The 18706-nt window shown below is 38.2% G+C and overlaps 2 protein-coding genes across 4 annotated transcripts; both read right to left on the bottom strand.

The window, feature by feature from the left end:
- Positions 1 to 1808: 1808 nt before the first annotated feature.
- Positions 1809 to 6205, bottom strand: LOC125187389 (protein STICHEL-like 2). Of its 3 annotated transcripts, none has more exons than XM_048083974.1 (9): positions 6068 to 6205; positions 5647 to 5724; positions 3780 to 5404; positions 3484 to 3706; positions 3144 to 3323; positions 2747 to 2962; positions 2227 to 2674; positions 2091 to 2148; positions 1809 to 2011 (listed from the first exon to the last, which is right to left on the bottom strand). In XM_048083974.1, exons 3-9 carry the CDS (start codon positions 5328 to 5330, stop codon positions 1952 to 1954), a joined length of 2736 nt encoding a protein of 911 aa, XP_047939931.1. In that variant the 5' UTR covers positions 5331 to 5404; positions 5647 to 5724; positions 6068 to 6205; the 3' UTR covers positions 1809 to 1951. The 3 variants fall into 3 exon arrangements, with proteins under 3 accessions (XP_047939931.1, XP_047939929.1, XP_047939930.1); XM_048083972.1 differs by having other exon boundaries at positions 6013 to 6131; XM_048083973.1 differs by lacking the exon at positions 6068 to 6205 and having other exon boundaries at positions 5647 to 5956.
- Positions 6206 to 10770: 4565 nt separating this feature from the next.
- LOC125189619 (coatomer subunit gamma-like) lies at positions 10771 to 11577 on the bottom strand. Its single transcript, XM_048086880.1, has 4 exons — positions 11567 to 11577; positions 11428 to 11477; positions 11107 to 11220; positions 10771 to 11019 (listed from the first exon to the last, which is right to left on the bottom strand). Exons 1-4 carry the CDS (start codon positions 11574 to 11576, stop codon positions 10771 to 10773), a joined length of 423 nt encoding a protein of 140 aa, XP_047942837.1. The 5' UTR covers position 11577.
- Positions 11578 to 18706: the final 7129 nt, after the last annotated feature.

Genomic DNA, 18706 nt, shown 5'->3' with positions numbered 1-18706 from the left:
CAGATTCAAAAATTAGTATTTCTATTTTAATATAAAAACAAACTACATTGAAATCAAAACAATATATAGAATTATTCAACCTTTTTTCGTAGACTGATCATCGTCTCTCTTCACAAACGGCCACCACATTGTATTCAACTTATACCGACACTCTCAGAAAACAAGACCAAAAACTTACATACAAGTTGACGAACACAATGGGTCACTTTTCTCCTAGGGCGTGTCTGAAACTTTTGACCAAGGAAACATACGGGCAGGATTAAAGTAACAGAAAGTTTATTAATTAAGGAGCTACTATGTGCGCCAGACCTATTCCCTGAGTTAATTTTTGCCCTCAAAACAAGATGAGAGATCATTAAATTTTAGGTCATTAATTTTTAGTATAATTAAATTAGTATTTTATGTGTAATAAGAGATCACTTAATAATAACATACTTAATTGATTCTAATATAATACATTAATTTTTATTTAAAATTAAAATAGTATATGTAGTTTGGAATGAGCCAAAATATAAAAGTGCGAGTAATATGAGATAGAGAAAGTATGAAGCAAAACATTTGAAACTTCTAGATGCAGATGCTAAACTAAACGAAAAATAATCTTAAACCTGAAAATTTGAGAATGAAATTCAATATCTCTTGTTTACCAGTGAGATATAAACAACCGGTGCACGGTGGTGGCACAGCTGAGTCTGGACGAGAGGGTTGAAGATGTGAAGTTTATGCTTGAGTTTCTTTTATTATACTACTCCGTATCTGCTAGTATCAAATGTTTTAAAAAGAATTGGTCAGAAAATATGATTCCAAAAATTATGATTTCTGGAATTATGATTCATAGTATTAAATATATGATTTTTGAGAATATGATTACAAAAATTATGATTTCCAGGATTATGATTTTTAGTATCAGAAACATATTACTAATTTTGGAAACATATTTATAATGTGGGATATGATTATAATTTTTGATTTACTTTGAAAATAACTATTAATGTAAAAATATATTATAATTTCCCCTTCCTTTATAGTTGAGCCATTTTTCTTTGGCACAGAGTTCAAACAAAACCCCCAAAACCGTGTTTCCAAATACTGAAAGAGGTCTAGTTTGTGGTAGACAATTTGTGATAGTATTCCCTGTACATATTTGATATCTTGTGATTATCCTTAATTATACTATTTCCGTCTTGTATACTTGCAAGTAGTTGTAGTGCTAAAAAACAGTGCATCACCTTGCATGCTTCAATCGAAGCCCGGATGAGGAAGTTATGGTCGTTTTACGAAAGTCGCGCAGTCCAAAAAGATACGTGTGGCCGAGTGAATTCGCAAGAAGTAAAACGCCCGACCGTGCGTTTTGGCATTTTGATGTTCGGAATCCAGGAAGTTCGCCTGACCGGGCGTTTTTGACGGAACAACTTTTAAACTTCTATTTTATGTTTTGTTTTTCTCTTCTTAAGTGTATATTATAAATACTCTTGCTAGAATTTATTTTATGGCTTTGAACATTTTAAATAGAATAAAGACTGAATTGAGCCAAGAATTGCCCGATTCTACCAAATAAATAATGGTTAGACATAACATGTCATAATGCCGTCCTGGTGTGGTTGGACTTGGATATTTTCTCGGAGGGAGTACTATAAATAATTAAGTACTACTATTTTCAAATTTTTATTTACGTAGTTATAATTTCTCAATTAGTAGCAACTTTTTAGTTGTTTATCTAGTCAGAGTTGGTGAACGGACTCCATAAGTCACACTTATTAGTTACTCACATGGAAATTTGTAACATTCGATTTCTAAGAAATGCAAAGATAATAAAATTTGTTGAATTCATTTACCCATCCAAACAAAAAAAGACACATTCATTCTTTCTTTAGTAAAATTTCTTTTCCTAGTAACATTGATAAGCTATTTTTGCTACAAGATCTCTTCCTGTGATCTGCAACATCCTCTGCTAGTGTAGGGGGTAGTCCATAAGGCGCTCGTCTCGGTGGTGATGTCGCAGCTGCCATGCCTGCACGTGTTCAGACTCGTACTCAATCCTATGTTTAATCAATCTCGTGACACGAAAGCAAAAAAGAAGCCAGCATTACCTTTCGGAAAGGAAACATGGCGGCTCTCCAGCAATGAAACCTCGAGTGCTCCTTTGATCTGGTAATACACGTGATAGTGAAGCACGAGATTTAATAGAAAAAAAATACGAGGATTATTGTGCACGAGAGGGCATACCGCTGTTTACATCCCGGCTGATCTGGAAACGAGGCATTGGGAGCACTGGCTTCAATGCTCAGTGCGTTTCCCTCACTGCTCCGGATGGTCTTGAACATCTCCTTTCTATGGCAAAACGAGCACAAAACCTGAGAGGTACACTCAGAGGAGCATGTCTCCACGTACCTATCCCTCGTTCTGTCAGTCGTGGGAGTTGAACCAGAGTTGCTTGAACCATTGGCACCGGACTCTGACATAAAAAGCACTCTCCGTGAACAGTTGAGCAAGCTGAAGCATGGCTTCTTCAACTTCCCATTCCTGCTCGAGCCATCACGAGCCAAGTTTATCCTGAGCTCCACGTTGTAGCCCAGTATAAGTTGCAACGCCCCAGCAATCTCCTTCCATGACTTCTCAGCCCTGGATGCGTAGTCAGGGTGATCAAACTCGAGTTCTACCACTGCAATCCTTGCTGCACGATCAAGAACACGAGAGCTTGAGCAAAACAAGCTGGACACATGAGGCAAGAATGGAGGTGGTTTACCTTGGGAGAGACGAATAGAGGCCAAGTTCCCGTGTTTGAGGAGGAACTTCTTGAGAGAGCTGGACGCGCACATCCCAGATGATCGTATCCAGACCAGATCAAGAGTCTCACGGTCATACTTTGTGTCTGTGTTTGCAGACTCAGTGTCACCACAAGCACAAGCAACGGAGCGCTTGAAACTGTCGCCCGTTGATGATGAGCTCAGGAAACCGCCATCTGCAAAGTTCAAGTTAGCCATGGTTTTGTATATACCGAATAAATGAGGCTCGTTTTCTTTTTGGATCGCTCCACCAGTGGGCCAAATACTACTTCAAACATAGAGTGTCCAAAAGTAATGAGCCACATTTGGTTGGGCTAAGAGAGTATGTCATTCCAAATCATTATAATCGATCCTCACCTTGTGGGAGTAATGACTGTGTGCTTAGCCGTGGATCGATCCCCTCGTTTGAAGCTACAGAGCTCAGCTGGAGAAGAGCCACAGTCAGCCATGTCATCTGGTTGTTCGACTTCCTCAACTGCTTCTCAGTTTGTGACAGTATTTTTAGGGCGTGGCTGAGCTGTCGTGTGTCATCTTCAGCTGCATGAAAAAAGATTGCTCAGCGCAACGAAGCAAAATCACAAGAATCAGATAACTCATGAAGTTGATGAGGGGGATGAATGTACTATACAGTCTGAATTCCCTAAATCCAAATAAAAAGTTCACAATAATCACAGGAAAGTTAAATAGCGAATCGTACAATTATCTGATCCGAAAAGCCTCCTTCTCGTCTCTGAAACTCCATCAGAGGGGCACTTTCCAGCAAGAATGTCCATGATGAGGCTTGCCAGCTGCGATGTAAGCTGCAACGGATCTATCCTCGACCCCATTAGCTCTCTGGCCTTTCTAACTGTGTTTGAGGCATCAGACGACATTGCCAGATACAGCAAATCGAGCAGTTCATCATGAGAAACGACTCCATTCTGCAGCAACGAGCAATAAATTAGACTCAAGATCCCAATAGTGCTAAGTGAATAATGAATGATTACCACTTACTACTTCATGAACCAATGAAACGGTTATCTTCTTGCCGAGCAAGCTCAGTTGATCAAGCATCATCTCTGCATCACGCAACGAACCATTTGATTTAGCTGCTACGAAGTGCAAAGCATCCTGGTCAAAATCAAGACCTTCTTGAACACATATCTTCCCCAACTTGGTGGTGATATCAACTTCCTTCACCCTCTGAAAATGGTACTTTTGGGACTTCGTTAGGGCAGCACGCGGGAGCTTATCAAGATTAGGTGTGACCAATATGAAGACAACGTGTCGAGGAATCTCCTCAAGGCCATTCAGTATAGCTGCCCACGTCTCATGCTGCAACAAATGGCACTCGTCAATGATATAAACCTTAAACCGCGAGAAAACAGGAGGGCTACGAGCATTCTTCATGATAAACCTACACCTCTCCATTTTGTTGATTCTCACAGAATCGACTTCCTTTACATCGGTGCTCCTGCCCGAAAAGAACAAACCACATTCCTTGCACATGCCGCATGGTCTTGTAGTCGCAACAGAGAGGCAATTCAGTGCAGCAGCGAAGATCCTTGAACCTGATGTTTTCCCAGTTCCACGTGGCCCGTGGAAGAGGTACAGGGAAGCTATCCGCCTTTTAGAAACAACATCCGATAGAGAGGTAGCCACTGTGCTTTGCCCTATCAATTCACCAAATGATTTAGGCATGAACTTTTGGCAGAGGCTTCTTGGACTTTCCACATATGGACTAACCCCTTCACAATTATGCCTGGAGTCGATGCTCTCTACTGTTGCATCCTCTGATAAAAGAGGCTGTTCCTCGACATCAGAAAGAAGGCTAGGTCCTCTAAGTTTCCTACCTCTTGACAAACAACTACTTAAACCACATCCTTGATGGAAAGACTCCATGAAACCAGCATCTTCACCTTCATACAGCGACATTCCATGGCTTGCTCGTTCATTTTGAGCGTCACCAAGAGACAAACATGGACTGGCTTCACTACTTAGACCATCGAACTCTGGATGCCACTTACTAAGCTGCTTCTTGACTTGCCTCAATTCTTCATCGGGTTCATCACATGAAGCACCACCTTCATCGGGTTCATTACACTTGAAATTAAAATATCTATCACCATAATCTTTGCAGTATCTTTCTCTCAACACCTTGTTGTCACAGGCTGCATCCACCTCGTCAGCACACAACGAGTTCCAGTGTGCAGAGCCTTTGTTTCCAACCATGGCTCCTAAATCTTGTGGCGGCATCAGCCTTGACATACAGTTTCTTGAACCATTATACAGCTTGTGTTCATCCATACCATGCTCCTCACCCCTAACCAAAGTCGAGTTTCTTAATCTTATGCCATCATCATCACCCTCATTCACTCTATGGCAACTGTTTTCAACTCCAATAGTGATTGTATCATTTGAATATGCCTCCCAATTCACATTATCAACTAAGCCATTCAACTTACTCGTGGAGTTCGTGGATGGATCCCGAAGAGACCTCACTCTCCTTAGGGCTATCAACGTTCTGGATAAAGGGACATCGACAGAACGCCGCCTCCCATCCATCCCTCAGAGTAAAAGAATAGGCACTAAAGCAGACTCACTGACATGTGCTAGTGTAAGGGAATTGCAATGTCAACCTGAAAATCACCAATACTATTGCATTCAGATAGTGACATTCTCAGCATAAGTTAAACCTTAATCTTTCTTGAACATGAAGAAAAGATGAATAACAAGATTCTCCAGCTAAATAGTAAACTAGTCAAAGATATATACTACAAGCTTCAATAGTTCAAGACCTATGATTTTGACTGTGTGTACACAAATAAAAAAGAAGCTAACTGGAAGGGAGGCAAACCAATTTAATTAGAAAGCAACATACACTGTGTACAGCAGAATGCACCACTTTATTTTTCTCACCACATCAAATGCTGGAAACCACATTGGTCACCATTTCTACCTGAAGCACACAAGAGAAGAAAAGATAATTCAATCACAAACAAAGAGAAAATAAGCGTGAATATAAAAACTTGAAAAATCTATGAGAATACTATTAAAATCCCACCTACAAATCTAGACTTCTCACGTTTAAATAATGAAATCTTGAAATTTGAAAAGGCAGAACATAAACAAATGGAATACAAATATTGCCAACATACTTCACAATATATGAAACTCAATACACCATTAAAAACAAGCAAAAGGGGACAAAAATTTGAAAAAAAATGCATGAAAAAACACACAAAACCTGTGGATTGAAGAAGAAGCTATTACTAAGTTGTCTGCTTTCCATTGAAACTCACCACAAGAAGAAAAAATTCAAACGAAAAACCGAGAATTTCGGAAGACCCACTAGCCAAGATTACATCTTTTTCCCATACAAGATGATTCCCACAAAAGTAAACGAAAAAGATTGAATTTTTTTAACTAATGAGCTGTACTCTGCACATAAATACAAGTATACATTATATGTACATCCCCTTAACTGTTTAATTACAGAGGTCAAGAAGAATTCACGTTCTTGGGGGTGGTGGTGAGGGGCAATGCAGTAAATGTCATTAATGACTAAGGGTGAAATGCACGCCATTTCATTGAATAATACCAAAATTATTCTTTATTTATTTTTCTCACTCGAGATACTAACAACTCTGCAGGGATTTTCAGACAAGGTTTAAATTTTTAGTATTTTATTTCTTGCAGATACTCATGTCTGTTTGCTGTTTCATTCTTTATCTGCAATTGTTGCAGAGTTCTTAATTTTTTCTGACGATTATAGCCTTATTTGGCAAAATCCCTCTTTTGCTTAGAGGGGTATTCTTGGAATTTGATGCTATTACATTCTTTTTGTTTGCACGTACAGGTGGAGGTGGTGTAGTTGGGGAGGAGGAAAGTCTCTCATGAATAAAATGCAATGAATATTTAAAGCTAATTTCCCTAATTAGGTTGGGGATAAATGAAAAGGTTTGACTATATTTTGAAAGGATGAATTTGAGATAATTACTTATATTCTCAATACTTAAATGGCCTTTTTTTGTTTGAAATAATTAGATTCTTTGTCGTAGAAAGTGAAGATTGTGGCTTTTTAGGTGTTTAATAAGTTTATCCTGATTACATTATGTGTAGATGACTAGTAATGCTAGAGTTGTAGGTTTATTAGCCTAAATCATCAATTTCGAGTTGAATATGTAGAAAGATGTCACTTTATAGGTATTGATTAAGTTAAGCATCTAATAATAATAATAATAATAATAATAATAATAATAATAATAATAATAATAGTGATGATGATGATGATGATAAAATAAGTAAATTGGTCAATTGACGAAGACAGCTAGGACTCATTTGCATATGAGTCGAGATATTGCAATTAACGGGTAAACATTATTTGATGTTTGACATGTAGATTATGATATGGATAACACTTAAAATGAAGTGCTAGTAAAATGACAAGATAAAATCCGATGTATCTATGCATTTTTTTTATTTAGAAGCTTAAAATTTTAAATATTCATTTAGCTTTGTGAATGGTTAAACTTGAAACAAGATTGGCACATGTTTACCTTTCTCTTTCAGAAAGGTTTTTTTAAAGACCGTATAAAAATTGCTTTTTTAAAGACCATTAAAAAGAATTTTGTTTGCAAATTAAATCAGGAGGAATTAGTAACTACTCCAACTCAATGAAATTGATTATGAACATTCTTGCCAAGCCCGCATAAAGCCCAATTGGTTCACATGGTTTTTGCCCATAAACTAGATACTCCATAAATTCTATCTATTTAATTAATATAGTTATTTTTGGAACTATTTAGTATTTATATAGCAAATGTTAGATTTTCCAATAAGAACATGCATGGTTCCTCTTTCACTCCTACGTATTTTCAATGATTAAATATTTTTTTACTTTAAAATATAATTCTGCACATGTATATATATTTATCAGGGATGTCAATTGGGTTAACCCGCTTAGGTTCGGGCTAATCCATTCGGGTTGTTGGGCTATTTGGATGCGGGTTATTCGGGCCGTGAATTTTTCGGGTTATAAATTTTCGGCCCTAACCCTAAATCTTCAGGTTTCGAGCTAACCCACGGGCTATTCGGGTCAATAGTGATATTAAATGTTACGTTCGATACAATCCAATATTCTAACTTATTAAAAGGCAGATTGTCGCAAATAATAAAGTATTATCAAAGTGATCAAGAGAAAGAAAATAATAACAATTGAAAATTGAAGCAAAATAGTAGATAAATATATTGTTTAATTAATAACACACATGAATCTGACTACAATTAAATGGAGATAATGCATTTCTTATAACTCTAACTTTCAATTTGAGAGAAAAGACATAATTACCATATATACTCCATATCAATGATGTATTTAATATTGATATTACTAAATATACTTCATATAAATATCGGGGAGAAAAAAAAAAAAACTTAAAAAGACGGCCAGCAATATGTTGTACACTATACAACAATTTTTCTCGGCCAGCAATATCCAACACGCTATACAACAATCTATAGATTGTTGTGTAGCGTTTATAATATTGTTGTATATCGTTTATAATATTGTTGTATAAATGGTGTCACGGTGTCACTTTAAGAGATGTTGTCATTTTAACACAAACCTATAAATATATAATCCAAAATTTTAATTATATTTTTATTTTAAATGCTCAACCCGTGGGCTAACCCGCAACCCACCCGGGCCAGCCCGCATAACCCGCTGACCCGAACGGGTTAGCCCGTGTAGCCTGCTTTTGAATATGAGTTGCGATTTTCCTGCCCTAACCCTATGATTTTTTCGGATTATTCGGGTCGACCTGTGAATTTTGGGCTAAATTGACATCCCTAATATTTATGCATAAATTGGAAGTACAAAATTGTTTAACGAATAAAAAGTTCATAAATACGTTAGTTCCCTAAAATAAAACTTTAATATTAAATAAAAACGTAAAATGACCGAATTTAATAAAAAAAAGTATGTATAATATACTCTCTCTGTCCCATTCAAGATGACTATCTTTTTCTTTTTTGTTTGTTCCAATCAAGATGGTCATTTTCCAATTTTGGAAATAACATCATCTCTTCCCTCTCATTAAAATATTCAAAAACTTTTTTCCATCTACTTTATTCCAAGATGACCACTTTTCAATTTTGGAAATAACATCCTCTCTCCTCATTAAAATATTCAACTACTTTTTTTTCTCTACTTTATTCCATCTAACAACTCTTCCTTAAATCTCGTGTCACTCAAGAATGTGGTCATCTTAAGTGGGACGGAGGGAGTAAAAGCTTACTTATATTAAATAATTTATGTGACAAACACTCATTGTTTCGTTTGAACCTCAACACATGCTATAAAGTGAAGATGGACTAAATATAAACCAATCAAAAACCAAGTGTCAACAGTCATGTCTTTACATTCTTATATTAGGACCAACAACTACTCCTACTTAATCTTTTTCAATATTCACCTCTCAATAAGATCATCCCCACAAAACAGATGCAAACTACCAAACACTTGAACTATTATAGGGACCATACTGGTTGTACATAAATTACAGATCCTTATATCATGAAGATTTACAGTAGATTTCATTATTTTGCTCAATAAATATGTGCTACAATATTCAGTACTCCATAGATGACAAAAATATTCACTTTTAGAATTACCATTTTTAATGTCATTTCATAATGTTCACAACAAATTCATAGTGTTCCATCAGCTAGCTATCGGGTCTATATCAGTCACTACCCTATCATGATTTTCATTCATGGAATTCGTAAAGATTGTGGATGAGATCAAGCTGTTTTACCACCCAATTGATCAACCATAACTAATTAATTTAATGCACTAGCACTATACTAATTAATTACATATTGGGTTTGGGGCGATTCCCAATCACGAACCTACTTCCTTGACTGCCAATGATTGAGATTTAATGACTCGAGTTACTTGTTCAGCAGCTTCAGGCTCATTGTCCTGAATGTTACAAACATAAACATACATTAACTAAGGCTTAGGCTTAGGCTTACAAATAAATATGCAGATTTGAAATGACTTACTCGATGGTTGTTTCTCCATATATAACGTATATAAATTCGCATCCAAGTCAATTGCTATATGATCCTCCGGAGTTATCCATGCCACATTATGCACTATCCCCACCTGCTACATGTACTATCATAAGTTATTCATTTAGTACTGTGTTAAACAAAGATTTACTAGCACAAAGTATGCATTAAGAATATTGCAATAACCTTGTGCAATGCCCTGAAAGCACTGAACCTCAACACAGGCCTGTCAGAAAAACACAGAATTCGATGCATAACATCTATGCCATCTTTAAGTTGAGTATTACTTCTATTGCCACCATTTCATCTTTATCATTGATACATAATAGTATGTATTTGTTTGTAGTATATTTATCGAGGGGAGAGCGAGCTTGTGTATCCTACATATCTCAATCTATATATATCAGCACTTGCGACAATACCATCAACATTATTTTTAGACTAGCAACGATGCAATACCTGAGTAATACCCCGAGCCAGGATGCAAGCCCCCAACGGCGATGAAGACCAGAATGAATGCCCAGAAATAGGACGCATGTGAACATGATGCTCGTCCATATAAAGGCCGTCAACACAAACCACTTTCATCATAATGCACTCTTGACGACGTACTGGTCCCATCTGTATGCTCATGTAACATGTAAATCCAACGGACCGACCCTAATGATGATGCATGATGTACCAGCTATATATACATGCATATTTATGTATATAGACATGAAAATGAGCAACAAATCAAGAATAGCGCCATCAATGATAACCCATTGAAACATCTTCTTACCACATAGTCTAGATATATGGAATGGAACTGAATGTGTTTTCCTGTTCTAAAAAAAGTTGGTCTAGGGTATACTTGATCGAGTTTGATGGCCATCCTTGGACCTCTCTATAAGAATAAAGAATTATAACACTATAAATACTTCAACTACTAGCTAGGTAATACTTTTGTACTTCCCCAAATATGATGTAATAATACCTTTAGCATATTGATTGCACACACAAAGGATGCATTTTTAACCATAGGATTGTCGTCACATCTAGCCTCCTTGAGGCATTTCAAAACTTGGCTTAACGATGTGTCATTTGTAATATGACATAGCAAACGGATAACATTTGCCCGATATGCAACATTGTCGGTGTCGACGTCTTTAAGCAACAAACTAGTGACCAGAGGAACCTTACCATTAAAAATAGAAAAAAATAAGCCCCTAACTAGGTAGAAGAGAAACATTTAAATGTAAAAACAGAAAGAGGAAATGCAAACCTCATTTGCAATAGGGCAAAGATCCCTTGCAATTAGATGAAACATTCTTCTCAAATGAACATCTTGGAAACGATACAGATTAACAGCAGAAGAAAGTAAAGCAGCAGCTTCACTCTACAAAACATATTACACTAAAAGTCAAATACTATCCAAATCATATCACATGCTGTCATGCTACGTGAAAATTGAAAACCTCTACTCCGTTGGAATATCTTGTGCAGTTAGATATGTAACACGGTCATAAAATAGTTCCCGGGTTTCATGAATCTCAATTGCCCAATAACAAAATTCGAATACCAAAGTTGAGAGAGAGAGAGAGACCTGTGTGAATGTTTCACCATGATTGAGAAGATACAAAAGCTTTTGGTTATCTAGAGCACATAGAAACCGAAAAAAATTATACAATTTTAACAAAAACTGTTGTAATTATATTAAATTTGACAGTGATTGAAAAAAGTACTTGCAAACATCTTGTTTGATCAAAATGGGGATCACCAAAACCCGTCACTTCAGTTATAACAGCATGTTTCTCAATAGCAATGAAGCAAGAGTAATCTGGGGAAGCATCAAAACATTCAAAATTTAGTTTTCCTATAAAAAATAAAACGAACAAAATCGAAATCCAAACGATATATAGGATTATTCGACATTTTCAATCACAAACTTGAAAAAAATTGACTAAACAGAAACAATAAAATACTCCCTCCGTCCCCTATTAAGAGTCACACTTTTCCATTTCGGTCCGTCCCCAATTAAGAGTCACACTTTATTTTTACCATAAATGGTAAGTAGGTCTCACATTCCACTAACTCAATTCACTCACATTTTATTATAATACCAATATAAAAAAATGGGTCTCACATTTCACTAACTTTTTCAAACCAACTTTTCTTTACATTTCTTAAAACCCGTGTCCGGTCAAAATGTGACTCCTAATGGGGGACGGAGGGAGTAACTAATTTTTTGTCTCCCAGTAGCTTACTCAAAACGTAAAACACTAATCACATGCACAATACTCCATCCACTAAAAGATCATAATTAGTGGACACCATTACATTAAATTGAAAATAACAAAAAGAAAGAAAGAGCACAGAAATGAACTAGATGACAGCGGTTTCAATCGATTCAAAACCTAATACATAAGGTATTATAGATATTATAAACATGTAGTTCAAATTATCCCCAATTATCGCTCCATTTAGTTTCTGAATTTGAATATGGAATATTGAAATTTCTCGATGCAGATGCTGAATTAAACAGAAAAAATTGTGAATGACAATTCAATGTCTATTGTTTACCAGTGAGATATAAACAGCCGGTATTGAGGTAGACGGCGGCGGCTCGGCTGGAGTTTGAACGACGGTAGCTGAAGGTGGCTGGAGTCATTGTACTTTGACTATTTATTTCACGTCAAAATAACATTACTATCATATTAACATATATGAAAAGGCTAGTTTTGACTACCTTTTTTGAATATTTATAAATTTTGGATTAGATTTTAATATGTATTACTACTATTAACTATGAATCTTTTCAATATTTGTAGATAATTGTGCATGCAATTGATAATAAACACTTTGTTAATGGATTAAATATTTGAGCCCATTAACACGCATTTAACACATTCAAATGGTGTGGGCTGGGAAATAATTTTGGTTGGGTTATAAACTCTAACAAAATTTTTCCGGTTCATAATTTCACCTTCCTTAGATTGGCATTGTAATTAAAAAAATTTAGTTATTACTTTAAAATTAATTATGATAAATATATACAATGTGAGTTACTCTTTTTAAATAAAGTAACGGCCAATCATTCTGGTGGACAATTTGAAATTAAGGTTGTGCTTATATCAATTACCATTACCATATTTATTACCTTTATCTAAATCCTATACCAATGGCTTATAGATTTCGGTCATTTTCTTTTTGATAATATCTTTTTTGATCGAATTTTGGTTCTTTAATCGTTATTGAAATGTGGTAATGAATCAAAAAAATTTGTGTCTAGTTACGTATATAAAAGAGGAATTTTGGGAGAACTAATGCTCATTAAAACTATTTTAATGCATAAAATGAAAGTTTTTTTTTTTTTTGTTTTCATCATAATTAAGAATTGAGGAATCATGTATTTGTCAGTGATGACAAATCATTAAATTGCATAATTACGATATATAACCATTGCTAATTAATAAATTAATAGTAGTAAAATTTTAATGACACACAATAACGCCTATTACTCCACTCTCCTTATAACCATTGCATGCGCTACTATATAAATAAATCTCTTTCCATTGTCTCCAACTACCGTATCTTTTATTTTCACAACTCAAAGTGGTGGAAGAGGGGCCTAGCACTTGCTGGTACGAGTCATCAGAACTTCAATCTTGCAGGTGAAGAAGTGGTTATGTTCTTCCTCCGTCCTCGCAAGACCGCGCTGTAAGAGTGATCAAGCATCAGTGCTGGCTCTCTATGCTCGAAGCATTCGACATCACTACCCAAGAAGGTGACCTTCTCTGCGGCTACTGTTGACGGTGGCGTCGCTGTTAAATCTTTTATTTAATTTTTAAATGATGGATCCAAGTCCCAAATGTTTTGTTGATTAATAGATAAAAAAGGGAAGAAAAACATCTTAATGAAGAAGAGGAGGTCATATCTTGTCACGACCACCCTTCTAGGGTATGATAAATGCGGCGATCGCGACCTAGACAAACTTAAATGCAACAAAGAACGTAGGCTAGGGTTTCATTAAAAGGGTTTGACCAAAGTATTTAATAAACAATTAATACGATAAAAAGAGCAACGGCTTAGCAATGAAATCCAATGAAGAATAGATATCACAATTTATGCTCAAAACGACAGGGGCTTAATGTAATCCAAAATGTATCATGTCTCGATATACTAAACAAAATGAAATAGTTTCAAACTCAATCAAAAGATAAGAAGTTTCATGTTTCAGCGGAAGCATCCAAGAGAAGGGTGAAGAAGCCATGATGTGAGCCTCGCTGGGTGCAGAGGCGCACACTCCAGATCGTTATCTATTTCGCCACCTTCCAACGAACAGGAGGACCAGGGACCAGTTTGCCTGTTGTCAGCACTACGGTTGTGGTACAGAGTCTGGCAGATTCCGTCACGTTGCGATGCTTCATCGTGTTGTTGAACAACCGAAACTGGAGTTGCAGCGGGGCTCAACTCCATGATCGGAGAAGACTCCAACGATGAGCTCCTTTGAGATGTGATATTAGTGATGGATAACGGGGATGTCGTGAATGTGGAAATGGAACGGGGAGTGAATGACGCCACGTTCAAATGGGATTGTTTGAACGATAAGTCGATAACTACTTCGCTTTCGAACACCATGCTACAAGAAAACGAAATAGACTTATTCAAGAGAATTCCTCAAGAATCAACTACGAATGATGATCAATAGAAATAAAGCCAAGTCCCTGTTTACAATGGCTGATCGGCCTTAAATAGGCATAAACTAATCTGGAGAAGCAAATAAGAAAAAATATTAATCTAATCCTATCTAATTCCCTAGCAGCTATCGACAAAAGATTCATACTTATCTAAATAAATAACTAAAACATTAAAATAATAATAAACTTAGGCAAAAGATAATGTCATGCCGGAGAATCAGGTCTTCTAATCTCTTACGCTCTTCATTTGATTTTCAAGCAGCAACACTGGGCCGAGAATTGATTCTCATCCAATTGGGCCGTTACTCGTCACATGCACCAGGCCTTGGACTGCATCTCTGAATCGTTGGGCTCTACGTCGTGTGATAGGTCCCTCCGGAAGCTGCATCTCACTTTCCACTGATCTCAGCGTCGGATATATTTCTGGTGCTAGTCTGGGCTCATCATTCCCCTCCTCTTGAAGAGGATTTGCCCTCAAATCCATCGCCTCTTCTTCTTCCTCAAACAGGCTCAAATCCTCGACATTGAAGGTAGAACTAATCTTATACTCTTCTGGTAACTCCAACTTGTAGGCATTGTCATTTATCCTCGTGATCACTCGGAACGGTCCATCTCCCCTTGGCATCAATTTAGACTTTCGTTGTTGTGGAAATCTTTCTTTACGCATATGTACCCATACCCAATCGCCTGGTTCAAATGATATGGCCCGACGTCCCTTATTAGCTTGGTCTACATATTGCGTTGTTCTCTTCTCTATGTTTAGTCGCGTTTGGGCATGAAGCTGCTTGACAAACTCAGCTCTCCGCAGTCCGTCCAAGTTCACTTGTTCGGTTAGTGGCAAAGGGGACAAATCTAATGGGGTTAAAGGATTGAAGCCATACACCACCTCAAATGGGGAGTATTTAGTTGCCGAGTGTACCGCTCGATTGTACGCAAACTCCACACGTGGTAACCATTCCGCCCACGACTTCACATTCTTTTTAATCAATGCCCTTAGTAAGGTAGATAGGGTGCGATTCACCACCTCTGTTTGGCCATCCGTTTGGGGGTGACATGTGGTGGAGAATAACAACTTGGTTCCTAACTTTCCCCATAACGTCTTCCAAAAGTAACTCAAGAACTTAACATCTCGGTCAGACACGATTGTTCTCGGAACTCCATGCAGTCGAATGACTTCTCGAAAGAACAACTCAGAAATATGGGATGCATCATCAGTTTTATGGCACGGAATAAACTGAGCCATTTTAGAAAATCGATCAACTACTACAAAAATTGAATCGAAACCACGCTTGGTTCGTGGCAAACCTAATACAAAATCCATAGAGATGTCTACCCATGGAGTAGTAGGGATAGGTAACGGTGTGTAGGGTGGGGTCCTGGTGGGTTTGACTTAGACTTGGCTTGCCGACAGATGGTGCACCTTTCACATAGTCGTTCCACGGCTCGCCTCAGGTGTGGCCTAAAAAAGTGTTCTTGAAGAGCAACAAGTGTTTTAGCTACTCCAAAATGTCCCATCAAGCCCGCTCCATGGGACTCACGTAGTAATAGTTCTCGTAAAGAGCACCTAGGGACACATAACTTATTCTTTCGGAACAAGTACCCTTCTTGCCTAAAGAAATCCTTATAGGGCCTTGATCACATGCTCGGTATATTTCTCCAAAGTCTTCATCTCCCTCATACAATTCCTTGATATACTCAAATCCCAGTAACCGTGAGTCGAGAGTTGAAGTCAATACATACCTTCGGGATAATGCATCGGCCACTACGTTCTCCTTTCCTTGCTTGTATTTGATTATGTAAGGAAAGCTCTCTATAAATTCCATCCATCTGGCATGACGTTTGTTGAGCTCATGTTGTCCTCACAAATGCTTCAGTGACTCATGATCGGTGTGAATCACAAATTCTTTAGCCCACAAATAATGTTGCCAGGTTCTAAGAGCTCGGACCAAGGCATAAAGTTCCTTATCATAAGTGGTGTAGTTGAGGGCGGCGCCACTCAATTTCTCGCTGAAGTACGCGATGGGCCTTCCTTCCTGCATTAATACTGCCCCAATGCCCACCCCAGAGGCATCACATTCTATTTCAAATTTTTTTGAGAAGTCGGGTAACGCCAAGACGGGGGCCTGTGTCAGGCGTTGTTTGAGTTGAGTAAAAGCTAGGTCTTGTTCAGGTCCCCACCAAAATTCTCCATGTTTCTTAATAACTTCAGTGAGAGGGGGGGGGGCAATCGTACTGAAATTCGGCACGAATCGGCGATAAAACCCAGCTAGTCCATGAAAGCTGCGAACGTCGCCGATGTTGGTAGGGCACGGCCACTCTTGAATGGCTTTCACCTTCTTGCTGTCGACCTGTACTCCACGGTTGCTCACCACAAACCCAAGGAATATTAACTCGTCCGTGCAAAATATGCATTTCTTTTGGTTATCATACAACATTTCCTTTCGTAAAGCGTCCAACACGGTGCGCACATGCACATGGTGATCAATTAGGCTTTTGCTATAGATAAGAATGTCGTCAAAATTGACGACGACAAATCTTCCGATGTATGCTCTCAACACGTGGTTCATTAGTCGCATGAATGTGCTCGGCGCGTTAGATAACCCAAAGGGCATCACTAACCACTCATATAGGCCCGTCTTTGACTTGAACGCGGTTTTCCACTCATCACCTTCCTTGATTCTTATCTGGTGATATCCACTTCGCAAATCAACCTTGGAGAAGATTCTAGCACCATGTAATTCATATAACATGTCATCTAGTCGGGGAATAGGATGTCGATATTTAATCGTGATGTTATTGATGGCACGACAGTCGACGCACATTCTCATTGTCCCATCTTTTTTTAGGACTAATAATACAAGCACCGCACATGGACTTAGGCTCTCTCGTATGTGTCCTTTTCGTAAGAGTTCTTCAATCTGACGCTCTAACTCCTTGGTTTCCTCCGGATTTACTCGATAAGAGGGGCGATTAGGAAGAGTGGCCCTTGGAATGAGGTCGATTTGATGTTCAATGCCTCGAAAGGGAGGTAATCCTGGGGGTGTGTCTTGAGGGAAAACGTCTCCGTATTCATGAAGCAGGTTGCTGATGCATTCTGGGATTTTAGGTGCTTCTACTTCGTCCAATCTAACCTCCTTTTGCATTAACACGAACATCGGTCGCTCTCTATTGGCAGCAGCTCTATGGTTCTTAGGGTTGGTCAAGAATGTCTGTTGCTTCTTCATCTCTCTCTCTTCCTCCTGCTGCTGATCGGACTCCCTTTGCAAATGGAGCTGATCTTCATAAACTTGATGAAGTTTTAAAGGAGCCAGAATTATTCTCATGTGCTGATAGGCGAACGAGTATCTGTTGGTATACCCATCGTGAGTTACTCGTCGATCAAATTGCCATGGCCGACCGAGTAGTACATGAGTTTCTTTCATAGGCGCGACGTCACAGAGGATTTCGACCTCGTATTTTCCAATTTTTATAGGTACCTTTACTTGATAGCTCTCTTTGGCAGCTCCATCTTCATTCAACCATTGCAGCTTATAAGGTTTTGGATGCTTGAGAAGAGGTAGTCCGAGTTTCTGGACCATCATGTCACTGGCCAAATTCGCACAACTGCCTCCGTTAATGATAACACTGCATACTTTTTCTTTTACTTGGCCGCGTTTGTGAAAAATATTCTCACGCTGCTCATCTTCACATCCCTTGTTCTGAACATTCAGAACCCTCCTAGCCACCATGGTCTGTTGGGTACGTTCGTGTTAATGGCTTGGTTCAAGGTAGCGAGCATAGCCTGCTCTGATACCACCTGATGTGAGCCTCGCTGGGTGCAGAGGCGCACACTCCAGATCGTTATCTATTTCGCCACCTTCCAATGAACAGGAGGACCAGGGACCGGTTTGCCTGTTGTCAGCACTACGGTTGTGGTACAGAGTCTGGCAGATTCCGTCACGTTGCGATGCTTCATCGTGTTGTTGAACAACCGAAACTGGAGTTGCAGCGGGGCTCAACTCCATGATCGGAGAAGACTCCAACGATGAGCTCCTTTGAGATGTGATATTAGTGATGGATAACGGGGATGTCGTGAATGTGGAAATGGAACGGGGAGTGAATGACGCCACGTTCAAATGGGATTGTTTGAACGATAAGTCGATAACTACTTCGCTTTCGAACACCATGCTACAAGAAAATGAAATA

Source organism: Salvia hispanica, chromosome 5 (assembly GCF_023119035.1).
Source record: "Salvia hispanica cultivar TCC Black 2014 chromosome 5, UniMelb_Shisp_WGS_1.0, whole genome shotgun sequence".
NCBI classification, from domain to species: Eukaryota; Viridiplantae; Streptophyta; class Magnoliopsida; order Lamiales; family Lamiaceae; genus Salvia; species Salvia hispanica.
The sequence above is the reverse complement of the archived record's forward strand: the minus strand, read 5'-3'. Positions and strand labels throughout refer to the sequence as shown.

Bases quoted from the DNA above. Each gene is read 5' to 3' on its own strand.
- LOC125187389 (XM_048083974.1), bottom strand. From the start codon at position 5,330: ATGGATGGGAGGCGGCGTTCTGTCGATGTCCCTTTATCCAGAACGTTG. The intron at 3,707-3,779 runs GTAAGTGGTAAT...TCGTTGCTGCAG, and splicing joins TTTCATTGGTTCATGAAGTA to AATGGAGTCGTTTCTCATGA. The intron at 2,675-2,746 runs GTAAACCACCTC...TTGATCGTGCAG, and splicing joins CTCTATTCGTCTCTCCCAAG to CAAGGATTGCAGTGGTAGAA.
- LOC125189619 (XM_048086880.1), bottom strand. The intron at 11,221-11,427 runs GTCTCTCTCTCT...TATGTTTTGTAG, and splicing joins ATGGTGAAACATTCACACAG to AGTGAAGCTGCTGCTTTACT. The intron at 11,020-11,106 runs GTTTGCATTTCC...TTTAATGGTAAG, and splicing joins TTTGCCCTATTGCAAATGAG to GTTCCTCTGGTCACTAGTTT.